The sequence below is a fragment of the Ursus arctos genome, unplaced genomic scaffold, assembly GCF_023065955.2.
Source record: "Ursus arctos isolate Adak ecotype North America unplaced genomic scaffold, UrsArc2.0 scaffold_25, whole genome shotgun sequence".
NCBI classification, from domain to species: Eukaryota; Metazoa; Chordata; class Mammalia; order Carnivora; family Ursidae; genus Ursus; species Ursus arctos.
The window spans coordinates 34,883,531-34,905,020 of NW_026622930.1; the positions used below are offsets into that span (position 1 = coordinate 34,883,531).

General features: G+C 39.6%; 1 protein-coding gene across 8 annotated transcripts in view; it reads right to left on the minus strand.

Annotated features, from left to right (window-relative positions):
* ZBTB1 (zinc finger and BTB domain containing 1) overlaps window positions 1-21,490 on the minus strand; it is a 32,126-nt gene that overhangs the window by 7,295 nt on the left and 3,341 nt on the right. For 2 of the 8 annotated variants that reach the window (XM_057318586.1, XM_044379715.3), the window contains exon 2: window positions 5,321-7,236. In XM_057318586.1, the coding sequence (XP_057174569.1) occupies window positions 5,321-7,218 (1,898 nt within the window). In that variant the 5' untranslated portion in view covers window positions 7,219-7,236. Of the gene's footprint in view, window positions 1-4,016; window positions 7,237-7,400; window positions 7,557-8,205; window positions 21,426-21,490 lie in introns of those variants that run through there. The other 6 variants (XM_057318585.1, XM_026486849.4, XM_048220057.2 and 3 more) reach the window with 5 other exon arrangements.

Sequence of the window (21,490 nt, forward strand, 5' to 3'; positions counted from 1 at the left end):
TGTATAGGTTTTAGAAATCAGGCAATAAATGCATAAAGTTAAAATCGGATTAGATCGGGAGGGGGACTGTTTCACTTAAAGCATTAAATGTTCATTTTTTTAAAGTTTGCTGCTAGGTTGGGATGAGTAAACAGCCGTCGTTTCTTGAAATTATCTTTCATTTCTGAGTAAGCCTGTCCTAATAAGTTAACAGTAAATATTTTTGGTAAATTGAATTATAAATAGGTAGAATGATCAATTTTTGTTTTTAGATAAACTTAGATTACTCTATAAACTTTAATCAAATCAATCATTATATGGCAGTTAGGGGTTTTGTTTTGTTTTTTAGCCAAAGAAATGAAAATTTTCTTATGCATATCATCTGTTAAGACAAAAAGAGGAAACTGATTATTCTGGGGTCCTGAATTTTCTTGGAAATATTTTCAAATGATTTGAATTATTACACTCATCAATCTCATAACCAATAAAATGGTGATTGGTTGGAGATTAAAACATAAAGGTCAGGAATAGGGAAAACAAGGGGAAAAAGTCACAGAGGTAGAAATACAGAAGTTGAATTCAAATTAATTTTTAATTGAGCACTTAACAATGGGCCCTGTAGAATGGCTGATAATACCATTAAAGGTTGAAATTTAAATAAAGGAAAATGAAACCCTGTCAGTATTTAGTATTTATTTCTAAAACATCATTCTTAATGACCCATTCACATAGAAAGTTTTGTTTCCAACCGATCAATTTTCACGTTCTCCAGCATGTTCATTAGGTACCCACTACCTTACCAGGCGCAGCAGATCACAGATGATGAACATGGAGCAGAGTCTCATAGGAGCCTGATCACATGTTCCTAGGCGGAAAAGCCCTTTCTTTGTACCTCTTGGTGGGTGAGGTATGTGGCTTAGTGGTTAAGTACAGGCACACAGAAATCAAATAGGTCTAGGTTCAAATTCCAGCTCTAGTGTTTAGTTTCTGTGTGGTCTTAGGAAAAACACTTGTCTCTGAACCTCAGTGCCCCACCTGGAAAATTAGAATAATACTTACCTCATACAGCTGTGAGGTTTAATTAACATTGTGTATTGTAAAGCACTCAGCAGAGCCTAAAGAGCCTAACTAAATGGGATGCCGGGATTACTCACTGAGAGCTCTAGGACGCATGGATCACGGGCTTCCAAATCTGGGCTGCAGCTTCCGGCTCTTAACGCCCAAAAGAACCCTACTAGCTTCAGTTGACTGGCATGCATCCTGTCACCCCGTTCACTACACCTCAAGCATCAAGGAGATGGGGGGCCTTTCCCAAGGATATGTCCCCACAGTGCTTTTTGGCACCCTGGAATCCTAGGCATTGTTAAGGTTAGGGTGCCTGCAGAACACTAGCATTTATCACCAAGAAGCATTTGTTACAAAGGAGGTGGCGCTGGTGAGGAAAGATGAGGAACTGATCAAGTAGATCAATGGCCAAAAAAAATAAAAATTAAAAAAAATTAAAAATTAAAAAAATCTTAAAACCCATTTAAAATTAAGAAATACACCAAATTTCTTTATTTTCAACAATGTGTACACATACACATTCAGGTTTTTTCTCTTGATTGATACAAATTTACCTTTTTGTTAACGATGACAAGTTTTGTTAACTGTTAAACTGGTTCTTTGGGGGGATTTTCCAGAGATATATTAAAGATGTAAGTTCCTTAACTAGGGGTGTAGAGGAACAAGTGTTGTTTAAGCAGGGAGAAAGTTGCCAACCACCACCAGTCTCTCTTCCTGCTTTTTTAGAATATAAAAGTTGGCGTATCATCTCAAGTATTCAGGCACATCCTTCGCATGTTCCCAGCAATTATTTCATTAGGTATTTTATAGCTGTAATTATTTTAATGTATCAATATTATTTTAACCTATCAAATTACTTTAATCTCTACTGTTACTTAGACAATTCCAAATGTTTATTTTTTATTCAACTTTCACATTTTGTTCCTGTTTTTGTTCTCAACTACAGTACTTAAAGATTTTTCACGTCAGTCCATTGTTTTTCCTTTTAACTGATGCTCTGACTGCCCTAGCAAAGTCTGTCCTTATTTTAATTCTTTTCGTTTTATAACTAGCCCCTGGAATACTTGTGTACTTTCTTCCAAGTTTTGTCCATAATCAAACTTTATACATTAAACATTAGCCACCTATCATTTTACGCATGAGAGTCATTTCTCTGAATATTTTTACTTTAAAAATATGGGAGAAATTAAGACAAATTTCTGAGTCCTACTCCACTGCCACTTTGTTGTACTTTATTAATCTGAGATTTTTGGTCCTGTTACTAAAGAATTATAAACCTCTGAGTTGCACTGTAACTGGTGACAAGATTATTAGGCTCTGACTCCCTTTCTCCAGGATTTCTTGCTGGAGAACAGGCCCTTTAAGCAAGACTCTGTAAGACACAAGATTCCACATATATCTACCTAGATTTTCCTTTCATTTTTTTGGATTTGGAGCCTAATTACATACATTATAAAGGCAGGAGGAGAAGGTGGCTTCCACAACGTTGATTCATTGCCTTCACAGCATGGAGGGCAAGAAGCAATAGCAAGGAGTCACAGCTCTGTAATCCCAGCAGAAGGAAGTCAGAGGAAACTGGGTTGGAGAGAGGTGTCTGACATTTTTCATTCCCCTTAAGAGGCAAGCAGCCTTTCAGTGTACTCTCTGCCTTCATAAGACAAATTTGTACATTACACTTATAGAAGCCTGTGCTGCCCTGTAGCTAGTTCCAAAACACAAGGTGTCCTGTGTAATATGAAACTGGGAGGAGACAACACGGTGAGGTGGGGCTTTGTGAAACCATAAACATCTCAGTTATGTAAAGTTAGATCATGTTCAATGTTTATATATTTGCTTGCTAATTGTTGGCTGTTAGTACATGTCAAAACACTAAATCACCCCCACCCCTTTCCCTAATGGAACAGATAATCCTTTTTACAGCGTGGTTGTATTTAGGAAGAACCCTGTTCTTTAATGGTAGGAAGCCACTGTAATAGATTTTCATGAGGGTCACGGAAAAAAGTGATCCCCCTAAAAATTATATCTACCTAAGATACTGTACAAATAGTTTGGAAATTTGGACTGAGTTTATTGTCTCTCTTTACATAAGCCTCTGATGGTCTCTGGGTTTGTTACAGAACTTTTAGCAGGTTCCTATCGGTAATGTATACACCACATTTCATTTAAAGTTGCATTTCAGATTTAATTCCTTGATAAACTACTGTGTCCAAGGCTAAGATGAATCACTTTTCCCGTTTTTTCTGCTATGTGGCTTAAAAAAAAAAAACAAAAAAACTCCTTACTTCTCGTTTATCTTTTAGTGTATTTCCCCCACCTCTATTTCCCATTATTTTGTTCTCCTATCACACGCCTCCTGTACTGTTCTTACTCAACACCGCAGTGTATCCCCACAAATCTCTGAGCTCACACTGTGCTCTAATACTTCTATTTCAATTAGATCTGTGTTAGTCAATATGTCTCTCAATTCTCTTGGCAATTTATTCTCTTATGCAAATTGTATAGAAAAATATGATTTGCATATCTTAAAAATCTGATGTAAACAAAAAGAGCAATGTTGTGAAGTTACTGTTTATAATTACAAATTATACTTTAAATACAGATGTTATTTAAAATCCCTTTCATTATGAGAAGGGTATTACAATGCAAGTAATTCACATTAAAAGACATTCTATTCAATAGATGTGTTTATTGGTGGGGTCAGTTTTGCCAGTGTTTTAATTTACATGTAATTCATGTAGACCCTGTGTCAGCAACAACTAACAATACTACTTAAACTAAAAAGTGATAAACTATTTCCACTTATATGCTCTGTGATTATTTTATAGTCCTCAAATTTTGTAGTCCTTTACAGAAAAAACAAAAAATAGTAAGAGCATGGTGATAACCTGCAATTTGCCAACACATTTCCTCCAAATCTTAGTATAAAACACAAGACATTTTTTTCCACACTCTACTTTTATAGAACAACCAGATTTGTAATTAATTTCTTTATTTTATTTGATTTATCAATATACATGGCAGCTTTCTCAAATCTCAAAGTAAGTTCCAAAAGTATGTAATTTTAAAGGTGAAAAATCATTTTCCTTTAGATGTCATATTCCTAGAGAGCTATTAAAGTCTATTTATAAACAAAAATAACTGATAAACTAACACACTTTAGAAATCAGAATATCTTAAATTATTTTAAGTGAATACAAGATATGTCTTTTTAATTAACTATCATAGTTAAATTTAATATCACAAAACAAAATGACTTGTCCCCACTAATTTCTCAAGTGGGGTAAAGTCATTGGGTTTTACACTTAATATAAGTTTTAAATGTGATTATTAAATGATAATATTTTATCAATTATAGGAAATATTCATTTATAGGAATTTCCTTAGGTCCATCAATGTTTTTAGGCCAAGTCTGAGCCCATGTCAACCTTCAAGTTTAGAGTCAATACACCTAACCTGCCTAAAAAGCATGTCAATTTAAGAATATGAATTTCAACGATAAGGGGGAAATAAACAGTGGCTAAATCACTGTTCAACTTACCAAAAAAAAAAAAAAAAAAAGCTAAAAGTAGATGAGATAGTTTCAAAGAACTAATTACTTAAAAAAAGCTTTTTTAAATAAACACGAATGGCCAATGATGTTGGACTTAAAATTTCACAGGATAACCTTAAAAAAAAAAACAACAAACCCACATAGAAATAGTGAAGTCATCACCTTATGATAAAAAAAAACTAAAGTTTAATAGTCATTGAAGGGGTAACAACCACTTGTAGTCTACATTGAAAAGTAATTTTAATCATAGCTAAAACAAACTAAAATCAAAGAATTCTATTAAGAAATAACAAAAATGATAAACATTTAATAACACCTAAAATGTAGATACTTAAGATCCTAAACAAAAATATTAAAGGTAAAAGGGCCTTGAAATTTTCCCCCAACAATTCATCTTAGAAACTCAATTTCTAAATAGCTCATATCCTTTGCTTTGGTGTTTTGTCTGCTAGCAACTAAACATTAGTACAGTAGAAAATGACTTATGTTCTTTTCAAATGCTTGGCATTATAATGTGATCTCATATCTTTCCTCAAATTAAATTTTGCTCCACATATTCCACATGTATACAGATGAACATCCATGTGCTGTTCCAACTGTTCATTATTTGGGAATATCTGAAAGCAGACCTGGCATATAGTCTCACCAGCAGATAAATGAGAAATCATATGCCGTACATGGTCATGTTTTCTGAAGTTTCCTTGATCACAAATGGAACAGACATACCTGGCCATGCCTTTGTGCATATCATTGTGCAGGCGCAACTGACGTTCTCTTAAAAACTGCTTCCCACATGTCTGACAGACAAACTGTTTTTCCTTAGTATGGACAGTATAGTGTTCTCTTAAGTGACACCGCTGGTAAAACCCTTTTCCGCACAGATTACAAAAATGCTTTCGTCTGTGATCTCTTTCGTTTTCTTCCATGATGGCACTCTTAAACACATCCTGGTCCAGGCAGCTGGACATATGTTCCACCACCAGATTTTCAGTCTCAAAACGCTGGCCACAATTAGGACATCGAAAAGGACAGGCAGAATGTTTAAATAACTGCTTTTTTTGGATACTGTTTATCTGGAAATGATTGTCCCTAAAATCATCCAACATTTCCACAAACATATCTCTTATTTCCGACTGCTCGTCAGGGTTCTCCTCCAGGTCCATCTTCTCCTCCGTACTCCCTAACCCGTTCATCGTCAGGTCTTGGGGCTCCCCGCATCTCTGAGCATGCTCCTGAAGCTGCCTCCCCTTCACGAGGATCTGGCCACACTTCCCACACGCGCAGATATTTTCAATGTGTTTGGCTAAGTAATGGGACGACAGGTCCTCCTCAGTTATCGTGAGTCCGCACAGCTCGCAGGATGCGTTTTCGGCATCCTCCTGTACCGGACTGCTGTTGTTAGGGGGCCTCAGGTTTTCTAGAGCGCCTCTTTCATCGGCATTCATCGACATCCGGGGTTTTAGAGTCTTCCTACCACTCTTCTTAATACCGAGGTCCTCTTCAACATAGTATCTGTAAAATGGCTCTTCGGGTTCATCTTCTAATTCGTCGTTGTCAGTGGACTCATTACAGTCTTTATCGGTAACTTTAATGATGTTGAAGTCTTTCAGTTCGTCTGTAGGAATATCTTCCGGCTCCATCTTGATAATGATTCGCTTCCTCTCAGCAGCTCTGCTTTTTTCTTCGCCGGCCAGTTCCGACTCCACTGTGCTACTCTTCCTGCTGCCGGTGGTCGACGTCGAGTCGTCTGCAGCCTGGCTGGAGTCTCCTCGGTATTTGTCTGTCTGTGTAGAAAATGCTTTGGAAGATTCCTTTTCGCCAAATTCGGCTTTGATATTACCATCTTTTCCATCTCTAATATCTACTATTCTGTGATAGGATCTCGTGTTTTGGTACGAATGCCTGTTGGTACAGGTTAGCACGTGCTCATCTAACAACTTTTCACAGCTGAAGCCAAATCCACAACTATCACAAGTGAAGCTCCGTCCAAAGCGCCGTGACACGCGTTCTTTTGGAGTAGACAATTTGGACACAGAGCTTTTCTTACATACATCAAATAGTGGTTCGGGAAAATTGCCTAATTGTAAAGACTCTTCATCCGGCTCTCGATTGTGTGGCGTATTTACTGTTGAACTCGGCTCTGCGCACCACCTATTGGCTTCGCTGCCATTTCTAGCCACCGTGTCTTCATACATTCTTACCCCAAATATCATTTTGCTGTTCTGTTTGCTAGAAGCAGAAGATGAACATTTTGAACTAGAACAGTCTGCGTCCTGTATGTCTTCTAAGCAGTCGGGAACGTTGTACAGCTGCAGGTAGTTCATGGCCACTTTAAACTGCTCAAAACTGGAGGGAGCAGTCATAATTTTTCCTAAGTACATAAACTGCAAAATGAGGTCAAAACACTCGGCACTAATTTTCATGTTGCTGAGATTCAGTTGTGCAGTACTGTGCTGATGGTTCATGAAAAACATTCTAAAATAGGAGCTACAGGCAGCCAGCACGGCTTTGTGCGCTTGAAAGTAAATGTCATCGATGGCAATGCAACAGTCACAGAGAAAACCCCACTCCCTTTGGTTGTTTAGCTGCTGAAGGACGTAGCTGCTGTGGCTGGGCTTTGCCATCTTCTATTGATTAGAGACCTATGTGAAACAAAGACATTAAAGTCAGACAAGGGAGCTTTAGAAAAGCACTTGAAAAGAAAAATCACTTTGATGATACATTGGGACTTGCGTGATTTTGCTATTACAATAAAGGTATAAAAGAGCTCTCCACTCTAATGTAGCAAAACTCAAATAATATATACCTGAATCATTTTTCAGATGTGAAGATGAAGATAACCCAGCCATTTATTCAAGCTTATTTGGATTTTAAGAAACAGAAGCTAAGGTATCCAAAGCAAAAACCATCATTTTGGTTTCATCACAACTCTATGGGGTAAAGTGTATCCTAAATGTGAAAGGAAAAAGTTTAAAAGTACCTGAAGGATACAAACGGTGAAAGAAAATAAAATAGCAACTTAAACTGAAAGTACGTAACTGAATTGCAGAGTATTAAAAACTTCTCACAAAATCGATATTAAGGAACTACCGCGCATTTTTAAGTGTGATGAGTGTATCTTGGCTGTGTTAAAAGAGTTCCCATCTTTTAGATATACATACTGACATATAGATGAAATGATATAATCTAAAACATACTAGAAAATAATCCAGTGAGGTGGGTGTGGGGACTATAGATGATACAAGATTGGCCATGTGTTGATAACTATTGAGGCTGGGAGACAGGTATAATTCTGTTTTTGTATGTTTGAAAATTTCCATAGAAAAAATTCTATTTAAAATGCTTATTAGAGTATATGGAAATGGCAACAAGCAAATAGGTTTGCTCAGTGCTTTTCCCTTGATTATTGGAGAAGCAATCATTCTGCAGAGTCAGAGTATGTCTTACATTGCTGGGCATGCACTTTAGGGTACAACAAAGCAGTGGGTCCATTACGGAAAGAGGTGTCTATCCTCAAATGGTATTTCTTCCTTTTTTAATTGTTAAAAAAAGTATACAAAGTAACATGTGCAAAAAATTCAAATATATAAGTAAAGAGAATAAAAACACACCTTAGGTCGCATACCTCTTCCCAGAGGTAACCTCTCCAAAGACTCTGGATTGTGTATCTTCAGATCTGTTTATATGTATCCATACAGAGTCGACAGATATTGAGTACCTACTATGTGCCCAGACACATAGTTTTTGCTCTTATAGGTTTTTTTTTTTTTAACCACCTAAATGGTATCATCTTTTTTTTCCCCCCCAAGGTTTTATTCATTTATTTGACAGAGAGAGAGCACAAGCAGGGGAAGCTACAGGCAGAGGAAGAGGGAGAAGGCGGCTCCCCGAAGAGCAGGGAGCCCGACGCAGGGCTCAATTCCAGGACCCTGGGATCATGACCTGAGCCAAAGGCAGATGCTTAACCCACAGAGCCACCCAGGCGCCACCTAAAATGGTATCATTCTATATATACCTTTCTGCAACTAGTTTTCTTCACTGAACATATGGTAGACACTATAAATATTATTAATGTAGTGAGTTGAGTTTGGGTGAAGAGGGAGAGGAAAACATTAAAAGCATTAGAAGCCCTATCCACTATATTATAAAACTAAAATAAGATCCAGGTTTAGCCTCAATTTTTAATCTGTATACACAAAACTTCAGAATCTTATCTTCTACTTAAAAACAAGTTCCTACAAAATCTGAGCATAAAAAGAACATTTAACAAGCTGTTCAGAGAAATAAAATGTTCACTCTCAGTCCCCAAAACCCTTCAATCCCTGCAGGGGTAATTAAGAGGTATCTACAGCTTATTTCCACCTGCTTTTTATCTGTCCGTCACAGATCACGTGGATCACATACCCCTTTTCCCCACTACCTGAAGACCCATCCTACCTCCTTCTTCCTGTTCTTCCTGCCTAATGACAGAGAGTTGCATAGCCGTGTGCCTCTACTGAAAGGAAGGTGGCCTTTAAGGAGACCTACTGTCTCCTTAAACTTGCAACCACTGTACCACTTTTGTAAGCCAGGTCAAACATGTCAAATATGTACAATCTTTCAAGCTTTTCAACCGTCTGTAAATCAGATGTCTGTACCTAATGAGGAAGCATGCTCAGTATGTACCTAAATACAAAAAGCAATATATGCACAAAGATAGTCATCAATATGCTGTTTATAATTTGAAATGCCTGGTAATAGGGAGTTGTAAGTGAACAAAGGTAAATCCACCTTTACCAAGGTAAATCCACTACTTAAAATTCACTGACATATGGCCTTTAAAAATTATACAAACAACAAACAACAACAAAACCTTACTCAAAGGGTGAAAAAAAAAAAAAAAGGAAAACATACACACACAGACACACAGACACACACACATAAATGCTGACCCCCCCCAAGCCCATTTTATATACAATGAGATTTCTAGGTCTATAGTCATTTTGTGGGATTCAGAGAGAACTTTAATGGGTAATAAAGAGAAGAGGCAAAAGGATAGATGTTATCTCAAAAAAAAAATTCTTAGTAATAAGAGTTGTTAAAAAATGAAACAAACTCTTTTGGAGGACAGTGGATGCCCTGCATGGAAGAGGGATGAAATGCCATTGAGGATAATATGATACAAGGAAGAGAACACAGGCTTCGGATCCGAAAGACCCGAGTTCCAATGTGCCTTTGCCACCTTATTTACCTTCACTGACCCCAAGTTTCCTGACCTGTCAGGGTGGTGATAATAACATGTCAAAAAACATATCAGGGGCACCTGGGTGGCTCAGTCAGTTAAGCGCCTGCCTTCAGCAGATCGAGTCCTGCATGGGGCTCCCTGCTCAGTGGGGAGCCTCCTTCTCTCTCTGCCCCTCCCTCCTGCTCTGCTCTATCTCTCGCTCTCAAATAAACAAAATCTTAAAAAACAAACAAAAACACATCAAACACGAGGATTCATAGAAGCAATGTGTAAAACGTATAGTTCTTGACATGTGATAATTAATGGAAGTAAGACTGTCAGCTGCTTATTCAAGCATCAGGAGCTAAGTTTGACTACATAATCTTAAAATTTCCTTCCAAACAGGAGTCCAGAAGAAAGCCAGCAGTTAATCTGTAAAGACTTTCGGGTTTTAAATCCCTGTGCTTCAGGGGCGCCTGGGTGGCGCAGTCGTTAAGCGTCTGCCTTCGGCTCAGGGTGTGATCCCGGCGTTAGGGGATCGAGCCCCACATCAGGCTCCTCCGCTGGGAGCCTGCTTCTTCCTCTCCCACTCCCCCTGCTTGTGTTCCCTCTCTCGCTGGCTGTCTCTGTCAAGTTAATAAATAAAATCTTTAAAAAAAAACAAACTCCTGTGCTTCAAATAATGACATAAAGAGCTTAAAAGTTCCAAGAACTCTTATAATTTAAATGGAAAGCAGTTTTACCGCCCACCACCAAACCTGGTGCAACGACGTACAACACCGACGTGACCGGCACCGCCACAGCTTCGGCCGCAATTCACTTAAGTTCGTAAAAGACACTCCGTGTGAACATAAACCAACCACGAAAACAAGAGCACCAGTGGCATTTTACTGCACATTTGTTAATGCAACAAATATGCACTGAGCGCTCTGGGGCGCCAGAATCTATGACGTCCTGAGAACCGGCAACCACATGGGTGTTCTGCAATCTCGAGGACACACCATGGAGAATCTTGGCTTTTTCTACATCGGTGACTTCCCTCAACACGTATTCAGTAAAGTACCTCCTCTATGGAAGAAGGCATCATGCTCTGGGGGAGAGACTGAAGGGCTCCGGGTCAGAAAGGCATGGGTATGAACCCCACTGTCTTCGGATGTCTCTCTATATCCATCCCTACCTTCCCCTCACAGCTTGAGGCTGCACAAAAGTCATGCTAACACGACAGCTTCCAGGCTGATCCAGAACTGCAGTCTCATCAGTGCAAACATCCATGTTCCAGTAAAACGGACTTTAAAAGGTAGGGTAACTTTTAATAACAGTCCCACACATAGTAGTACCAACAACTTTGTTCTTGTTACACCTCAGAAAAGCTTGGAGAAGGCCTAATAACACAAAACAAAACAAACCCCTAAAAAACAGAAAAAAGAAAAGAACTAGGGCATGGAATCAGGGGTGAGGGATCTAAATTCCTATGAGACTTTTAGCTTATCTCTTGAGAATTTTGCATTAAAATTTTAAAAAATTTATTCACTTACTAATTAAAAACAATTTCACTCAAATTCCAAGAGAAGTTTTCTCCTTTCAATTTTTTGATATTCTTAATAATTCTACCAAAAAACTTTATCTTATAAGACAGTTGCAAACATTTTAAATAAAAGGATTGCTTATATTTTAGCTGTTCTTGTTTTTAATTCCAGTAAAGTGAACACACAGTGTTATACTAGTTTCAGGTGTGCAATTTAGCGATTCAACACCTGCATACAACACCCAGTGCTCATCACAAGTGCCCTCCTTAATTCCCAACCCCTATTTAATCCATCCCCCCACCCACTTCCCCTCCGGTAGCCATCAGTTTCTCTAAAGAGTCTGTTTCTTGGTTTGCCTCTGTCTCTCTTTATTCCCCTTTGTTCATGTGTTCTGTATCTTAAATTCCACATATGAATAAAATCATCTGGTATTTGTCTTTCTCTGCCTTATTTCGCTTAGCATTATACTCTCTAGCGCCATCCATGTCGTTGCAAATGGCAAGACTTCATTCTTCTTTATGGCTGAATAATATTCCATTGTGTGTATACACCACAACCTCTTTATCCATTTATCAATTAATGGACACTTGGGCTGCTTCCATATCTTGGCTATCATAAGTAATGCTGCTATAATCATAGGGGTGCATATTTTCCTTTGAATTAATATTTTGTATTCTTTGAGTAAACATCCAGAAGTGCAATTGCTGGACCATAGGGTAGTTCTATTTTTAACTTTTTGAGGAACCTGCATACTGTTTCCCACAGTGGCTGCATCAGTTTGCATTCCCACAAACAGTGCAAAAGGGTTTAGCTGTTCTTGTCTTAAAACTGAAATCTGTGATTGCTTTTGTGTTACTAGCTGTATCGCTGGTGAAACAAGTTTTATTACAGCTAGAAATCAAGGACTCCAGGAGAGTAGGACTTCAAATACGATCCAGAGCCAAGGGTTCTAAGGCCAGAAGGATATCTGTATGCATGCGGTGCTCCCGGAAGAGAAAGGAGTTAGGTGATGCGAAACATTTTACACTGAATTTTTAAATTTTTAGTTTGAAAGTTTCATCTCATTCAAAAACAGCTGCCAAGCACATTCAGCATATTAACTTAGATACCCAAGATTTTTAGAGTTTAGAGAGATCTAATCTGGTCCAACATTCTTATTTCATAGAAGGGCAAAGATCTAAGACTGTTAAACAGTGTATCAAGGGGATAGTTAACTGTGGTAAAGTAGGTACTAGGATTATAGGACAGACTTCTGACCACCCAGGTGGGTACTATGGGACTATAGTCCCACCACTTGGGACTATGTAATGTGCCCTTCTGCAAAGAACACTCAGCAAGGACTGCGCAGGAATCCTTAATACAGGGTTTACTGGCCGGGTGCTCTTGGACAAGCGACTACCCACATCTGAACTCTATCTGTAATGTTTTATCTATATCGGTGCATCCAGTCATAGATGTGTTCCCTACATTACACCGTGTAAGCTATTTCAGTACTTTCTCACTGACATAGTAGGGTATCAGAAATACTTTTCCTTCATCACTATAAATCTCTTAAATTGGAAAAAAACAGCTTTGCTGAAGTTTCTTTTGCCTCTACCTTAATCAAATGATAATTGAAGGGCCTATAAATGAGCATACAAACTGAATGAAGAAGTAACTTAAAGTAATTTTGGAGTGACTCCTTCTGTAAAGCAAATAATGTCTTTTTAATGTGTGCCATAGACCAAGGAGGCTCCCCTGGGGACAATTCGCATAGCCTCAATGAGAATCTGCAGCAGAGCCTAGCATTAGACTCTCAGTTCACTGCCCCAATCTCTGAACTGCTAACAATTACCTCTGGATTTCAAAGGTCATTCAGGTATATACATTCTCTTTCTCATATCTATTTCTGTGTCTTCTATGATTGGATATGTGTATATGGATTTATTTTGAGGGTTATAGACTGTCCTTTTAAAAAGCCTGAAGTGAAATGACAGGATTCTCTTACGTTAATAAATCAGAGTATCAATGTATTGAACACCTACAACATTCCTAACACTGCATAAAGCATTGAAGTAGAAGGTGGAGAAGGATGGTAAACATAGAGCTAACTACATATGAGGAATTAAATTCTGAACCAAGAAACAATCTGAGAATAATTAAGTATTAAATTATACTGAATAAAGTTCAGCAAGAGTTAGAGGGGGGAAAAGCATGATTGTACTAGAACAGTAGGCTTTAGGAAGGATGTAGAATTTAAGTGAAACCTTAATGAATGAGTAGGATAGAGAAAATAGAAGGCAAGGGGAAAGGCATTGCAGGTATCTGTGTAAGTGTATAGGTAAAGAGCTGGGAGAGGGGTACACAGCAGCATAAATAAAAGCACGCAAATGGAATGGGAGGGAAAGCAGATAGGCTTTACTGGACTGGTACATGAGGTTATAAAGGTAGAGTAAACGACAACCGTAATACAACAATAATGGGAATAGCCAACATTTGTTAAGCCTTACTATCTATCAGTGGTCAGGCTCTAGTCTAAGCAGGTGTATGTGTGTGGGGGGGTGCATATACGTACGTACGTGTGTGTGTGTGTGTGTGTGCGTGTGTATAACGTGTATTCGTACGCAATGTTATACAACTTCTGTAAGGCCACAGAGGACTTGGTGGGATTAGAACACGAGCAGCATGACTCTTGAGCCGGAGGTCATTACCTCAGTGATTTTGTCACCTATAAAAATAAGGTCACCCTGGCGACATTCTTTCCTAGAATATCATTTTCCAAAGTATACGGTCCAATGTCTAAACTTAAGTTCCTTAGGTTTTCTCCTTGAAATTTCCAGGAAGAACCCGTTCTGCAGATGCTCCTAAAGTCTTACTTCAAGGCACTTAAATGACAGACACAATCAAGGTTGACATTTTTTTCACTTTTTAGAACAGGCATTCTGGCTGGTTATTAGACTGTAAATTCAGCACTTAGCACAGGAAGTTCTGAAATTATAATTGGGTTATGTTCCCAAACTTTATTTTTAAGTTAGTTATTTGGAACTTGAAACACATATTCCCATAGAAACAATGCTATAAATGGTGAGTCAGTCCTATGCTCACACCCTAAAATCTTTTAAAACCCTAATGCAGCTTTACATCAGTCCTAAGAGTGCTACAGCATGACTTTTATCATTTGCACTAACAGGGGTGCCATACAGCAATGCCTACCTCACTGACCTCCAAAGGAAACGGATGAGACTGGATGGCCTTTGTGCCCCCGGTGCCGAGCACACACTGCCCACAGAGCTGGCACTCGACGCATGCTTGTTCAAATGAAGCATTAAGAAGAGCCCAGGACGCAGGCACCAATAGGCTTGGATACCAACTCTATCACTTATTTAGCTACGAGGAAACATCTTCACTTCTCTAAACCTGCTTTTCTCATCCATAATATAAGGATAATATACTCCTCACAAGGTTCTCATGTAAATTAAAGCAACAATTTCTTCTTGCCTTTTTAGTCACGCATAATACAATTTTCCTTAAGTATTAATGTCATCATTGCGAACATAGTTGATAGAATTTTACAAAGTGATCAAGTTGAATCCGATGCTTTATAGATGAGAAAACAAACTGAGGCCGTAAGAGGTTCAGGGACATGCTCAAGGTCACTTCCAGTTTTAGTGGCTGACAGCAATGGCCCTTGGCTCCTCAACCCCGGTCCCCAAGTACAGAACCAACTGGCTGTCTGCTTTCTCCTCTGCATTGTGTTTTGCTGAAATACAGGAGCTCTTCAAATAGGCAAGGGTGGCTTGCACCTACACAAAACGGCCTGAGACTGCTGTGCTTTGGGAGACTGTGGTTTGTTGGCTGGTTAATGTTTTTCCGCCTCCTTGCTTGTCAAGCCAACAGCTATCACTTCTAAAAGGGGTGCTGATCTCCCGCTGCCCACCATTTCAATCTGTTACGGGTTATGAAATTAGACAAAAACTCACTGAAGCTGAATTTACATAATTTAATTTTCTGAGAGGACCTCGGTAAGTAATCTGTAAGATAAGATTTCAATTCCTGCACTTTGTTTCATCTATTTTACTTGCTGATAGGCAACGATCTGCTTTCGTCTTGCTTCTGGCCAGGGGACTGGAGAGCTGAGGTTGCCAACCAAATAACTTCTGAATAAGTGAGGTGTTACTACAGGTAAGCTGCTAGGTCTAGGAAATAAATTTATCCACATAGAAAGCAAAGTGAACACAGTGGCTTCTGGAATATTTCTCTCTCCCTCCAGAAGGAGAAGAGAGGAGCACCTGGGTGGCTCAACTAGTTAAGCACTGGACTCCTGGTTCCACTCAGGTCATGATCTCAGGGTCCCAGGAATGGGCCCTGCATCAGGCTCTGTGCTCAGGATTCCACTTCAGGATTCTCTCCCTCTGCCCCTTCCCCCACTCATGCTCACACATGCGCGCTCTCTCAAATAAGTAAATGAAACTTAAAGGAAAAAAGAAGTAGAGAAGTATTTAATGCAGGCAGTCTCTGCATTTTGAGCTTCTTCTTAAAGAGGCAACATGGCATCTTCTGACCACTAGAGGGCACCGTGTGAACAGTAGGCTTCTCTCACAAAAAGCAGCTTTACCAGGAAGTCACCTTTTTGCACGTGGCACTGGTATTCTTCGTATTCTTAGGGTTCATTTTGTGGAACTTATATCTATTCCAAAGTGCCTCTGTGACTTTGGGACCCACCTAAATCTGCTCCTCCCCCTGTATTCTCCGCCTCGGCTGGCAGTGCCGTGCACCAATCACCCAGGCTGCTTGGGAGTCACCTGGGACTTCTCCCTTCCTTAATAGTTAACTATTAAGTCTCAGCAATTTTCTAGTATTTCTCAGATCTGCCCCACTATTCCATGCCTACCTTCCCTGCCCTCCTGAGGCCTCTAACGTCACTCCTGAGTTATACAACAGGCTCCCGAGCTGGTTCCTCAAATCCATCCTTCACCCTCAAACAACTAATAACAAAAAATCAGACCAGACCATTCTCCTGCTTAAACCCTTCAATGGTTCCCTTCACATATTCTCAGGCTCAAGTAAAAACTCCTTAGCAAAGCCAACAGTGCCCACCCATCAAGTTTTATGTTTGGCTACTTCTTGCTTCAAACTTCATGTTCAAGCAGCATAAAACTGCTTGCCCTCTCCACTCTGCCCCCCTAAGCCCACCTTACTTACTTAATGTATTTCTTAGCTCCATTTTTATTCATGCCAATCGGTTCCTCTGCCTGAACCTCCCACATATCTAAGCAGCAGCTTATCACCTCCTCCAGAAAACCTTCTGTAATACCTCCCTCTCCCACTATTTTAGGTTTTCATACTACTCTGTATCATCTCCTTATTTTGCACTTATTATGCTATATTTTAATCATCATAACAGTAACATAAAGTAGGTGTTAACACACAGACGAACCAGACTGCCTGGGTTCAAATTCTGGCTTTGCCACTTATTAGGTATGTGACCTTGAACAGGCTGCATAAGCAATTTGTGCCTCAATTCTCATCTGAGAATGGGGATGATAATCCTTCTTAGTGTTATCACAAGGCAGTGGCTGCAAAGGAGTAAATGCTAAGCAAGGTTTGGCTACCACAGTTATCTATGTGTCTGTCCATAGGTCTCCCCACTAGATTATGAGCAACCTGAGGCAAGGCAGTTAGCTTGTTCCTGTGCAATATAGTAAGTATTCAGTAAATGCTCTTGGAAGGAGCAGCTGGTGGGACGGCTCTAGGACAACGGGAAGTTCTACCCAGGCTCCTCTCCTCAGCAGATACACACATCTTTTTAATTTGTATTACCTCTAATTTTTCCAATTATAACCACCTTTTTCTTGTTTAGTTCCAACCAAATCCCTGAAAATTTCACTTATCTAATTAAAAGTCAATAAAATGAAACCAATAAAAAGAGTATCATAAAAAAGTGTGTTCATTCTAAGAAGCTTAACTCCATTTTTAAGCCTTAAACCTATTTAAGATTTAAGATTCCCCTTCATCCCCAGGACCTACCACAGCGAAAGCCTTCATGCTTTCACATGTGCTATGCTATTCCCTTTGCTCAGAACCTTTTCCATGTCCAGCTTACTCTCTCTGGAAAGTGTTTTGTTTTTCCTGATCCCAGGATAATGCAGATGCCCCTCTTCTGTGCTTCCAAAACAGCCCCTACCTACAACTATACGGTGACAAAAAAAAATGTATCATCCAAACTGAATGTTGTGTCTATCACCACACTCTTGGCAGGGATTATAATTATGTGGCTCCCTTGCTTTGCCGTAAGCTCCTCGAGATCAAGGCATTGTCTTAGTTATCACTGTATCCACTGAGCCTTTAACAACTGCCTGGCATTTAGTTGATATTTGATCAATTCTGAATGAATAAATGTTGAAATAGGTGTTTTATTTTGCTTATCAATTCCTTCCTTCTTTTTTTTTTTTAAAGTAATCTCTACACCCACCACGGGGCTCAAAGTCATGACCCTGAGATCAAGAGTCACATGCTCCACCGACTGAGCCTGCTAGGCACTCAATTTTTGTATTATTTCAATCATGGCAACTTTTGCATAGTGGTCAAAAATTTACAAGCAATTTCCCATACATTAAACAACTGATTCTCACAACAACCCTGAGATAGGTATTTTCACTACCCTCATTTTGTGAATGAGGCAACAAGTTTAGTGGTTGATACTGAAGTGCTCATCTTATAAGTAGAAGATGGGACTCAAACTCTGGAGTCTTGATTCAGAACCCTGAGTTTCAGCTTTTATAAACCAGACAGCACTCTTCCTGGCAATGACTATTAACTGGAGTGCCGCTTTGGAACGCCCTGAGCCTCCCAGTCACCCACTCTCACACAGCCCCATATTGCAGGCAGAATGCCCTGCCCCTTCCCCATCTCCTCTTCCATCTGCTGACTCCCACGGCCCATCAGAGCAAGCCCTTCCCTAATACTAAAAGATGTAAAGTGGGGTTGGAGCTCTTTAGTTATCTTGAAAAAAAAAGGATTATGTGTATCTCACACAGATAACAAATGAAAAATCTGGTTGGTGATTTAATTCCTTAATTTTCCAATATTATTTGGAAAACGATTTTAAACTCAAAGCAGAGTAGTGTAAAAACAAAACAAAACAAAAAAACCCATGTCCCCAACACTCAAATAATTGTTGTGATTAAACTTCTATGTACTATTTTGGGTCTTTGTTTTCAGAACATCATCAACCACTTCACACTCATTCTTCTTGAACATACCAGGCTAAGTAATAATAGATTCTGCACTTTGACTAAGATCTCTTGTAGTTACCATACAGCCACAATGTTAGTTAGAAATCTATCTTAAATACGTGCCGTCTCCTCCCATGCCACATCGAAAACCTGCACAGTCATTAATCTCCTTCTTCATTCTAATTCTCTTCCTTCGTGTTTGGCATGCTACCTCTAGCTACTGATCAAGGGAAACCCTTCACACCACATCAGCACAGGGATATCTGGGCAGTGGTCTTCATAGCAAGTATGGCCACTCCTTTCCTCCCAACTATGAAATTATGAAACTCTCTACAAACATGAAGCTTTTGGGTGGTTGTTTTTTTTTTTTTTAAGGAGTTTGGCCAGTATAAATCAACCCATCAGAGGCTGGACATCATCATTAGCATGAAAAACTGTGAGAACTAGCCCACCGAGGTAAATACTTCGTAAGGACAAACTTAAAATAGCAACCCTGTTCTATTTAAACGCTCACGTCTGTTACTTGATCATAGAATTTTAAACCAGTCCAATGCAAAACACTCCTTTTCTCCACCTAGTCAATTCTCACCAACCTGAACAGGGAATAGAGAACATAAGGCCATGAATCATCACAGGCCATCCTTAGGTAGGGTGAGGCATACACAACAGCACAGTTATGATCAAATGTTGCCTCTTCTTGTTTTAAACAAGGAATTGACTACTAACAGTTATTATCTCTGGGTAGTGGCAATCAGAATGATTTTCATTTTTGTATTTTATGCACTCTAATACAGGTTGAATTTTTACAAAGAGCATGGATCTTATAAGTATTTCCACTTTGAGAAAAAAATAGAATATACATGAATCACTTTTAATCTGGTTCACATAAAAGCATATAAGATTAACAATGTCAATTTTTCAGGGTAACATATACTAGCACAAGAAAAAAATAATCAGGAGAATACATCCTATGGAGACCAAAGTGACCTCTCAAGCAGATGTTTTTCAAATACAACTCAATTTTTTTGGAAGACAACAGACTACCGCTTAAAAAATAAAAACCTATCGGGGGCGCCTGGGTAGCGCAGTCGTTAAAGCGTCTGCCTTCGGCTCAGGGCGTGATCCCGGCGTTCTGGGATCGAGTCCCACATCGGGCTCCTCCGCTGGGAGCCTGCTTCTTCCTCTCTCACTCCCCTGCTGTGTTCCCTCTCTCACTGGCTGTCTCTCTGTCACATAAATAAATAAAATCTTAAAAAAATAAATAAATAAAAATAAAAAAAAAATAAAAACCTATGGAAACTCTTCTGCCTTTGTATTCCAAATGGTTGTCTCCCCTTTGGGCCAGAAGGTTAATAGCCAAGGCTTAGCATTTTCCTGGCTGGAGGAGGAGAGGCCTGAAAGAAGGCACTTTTCTCATACATTAGGAGAGCAAATGGTGCTACAAGGAACACAGAAACACTCTTAAAAAGCTCCATGAACTTATCTTCTCCAGAGCCTGGCAAAAGAGAATAAGGAAACAGTACAAAAATTTAGCACTGTTAATGTGAAATCACAACACAAGGTCAAGAGCAAGTGGCCAAGACTAAAGACTGGGCTCATGCCCCGCTAAGCTCCTGGTTAAATATGGTTTCTTTTTTCTTTTACAATGATACACCAGGGCTCCTCCACTACTCCCCCAAAGAAGGCCATCCCATTGGAATGGGTTGAACAGAAAAGCTTCAGGAAAGGCCACGCAATCTGAGTTATTCTATACCGTAAAAATTTGCTCGTAATGGAGAAATCTCTTAAAATTAATATAAGATGTTAATTAAAGGCTCTACTGCAGACTGTCTTTATTGATCTCTGAAAATAGTTTCACATGGACTATGTTTCAATTTTCTCTAAGATGAGGAAGCCCCCATCTAGCTCCCAAAGCCATTCAGTTATTATTGAGACTATCAGATTGCCAGCAAGTGAATCAACAGGAAATTTTGAGGCTGTAATGACCAGCCATCATTCAAGCTTCACCTTTTTGTATCCCAATTCTCCCCATCACATCCATTTGCACTCTCAAAACTTCATAGAACCAAATTTCTTCGTTTTAAAGAAGGTGGTGATTGCTTTTAAGTTAACGTGAGAACTGCATCCTTCACATTTCTGCTCCAAAGGGCCTTGAACTTCAAATCATGGAACTGATTCTAAGACGCCTCAAAAAGCCTGGAACCACTCCTTGAGTTCGTGAAAATTGTTCCTGTAATAGTTTTCCTGCCGTGAGACAGTGAGACATACCGTATGGAAATACACTCAAGCCAATGCAGAATCTGCGCGTACCTACCACGTTTAAGCTCGATTAGAGTTATCATTACACACATAAAAATGCACTACTGTCCCCAGAAAACATCAAGGACTTTCATCGACATCTCCCCGACGCTCCCAATTTGGAAAAGGTCATGTCAACCTTTCAGATCATACAGACGCGTTCGTGGCTTAGTTTACCTAAGACCGGGAGGGTGGCTGAGCTCAGACCCAAGCCTACATATTTTAGTGGTAACGACTCCGATCAACACCCAACACATTTGCCGAACACTTACAGAACTTCTAGCAAGCGCCCACCACTGGAATCGAAAGCACTTTCTTCCCAGGAAACACATCTTTTCCACCGAAAAATCCCAAACCCGAGACCCACTACTTTTTACTGAACAAAAAGCGTGTGTGCCGGCAAGAGGGGGTGAAAAAGAGCGTGGCAAGAATTTGCACGGCTCTTAACGCCTCCTCCCTCGGAGCGCGCCCAAGTCTGCGGCCTCGGGCTCCGGGACACTTCCCCTCCCACCCGCCGAGGAGCCGCAGCTGTAAGTTGAGAGAAGCGGGCTCTAGGCACGTCAATCAACCGGGTCCTCCCGCCTCCCGTCTACACCTCCCCTCCCCCCCCCCCCCGAAAAAAATAAAGGCAGAGAAAGAAAGGGAAAAGAAGGTA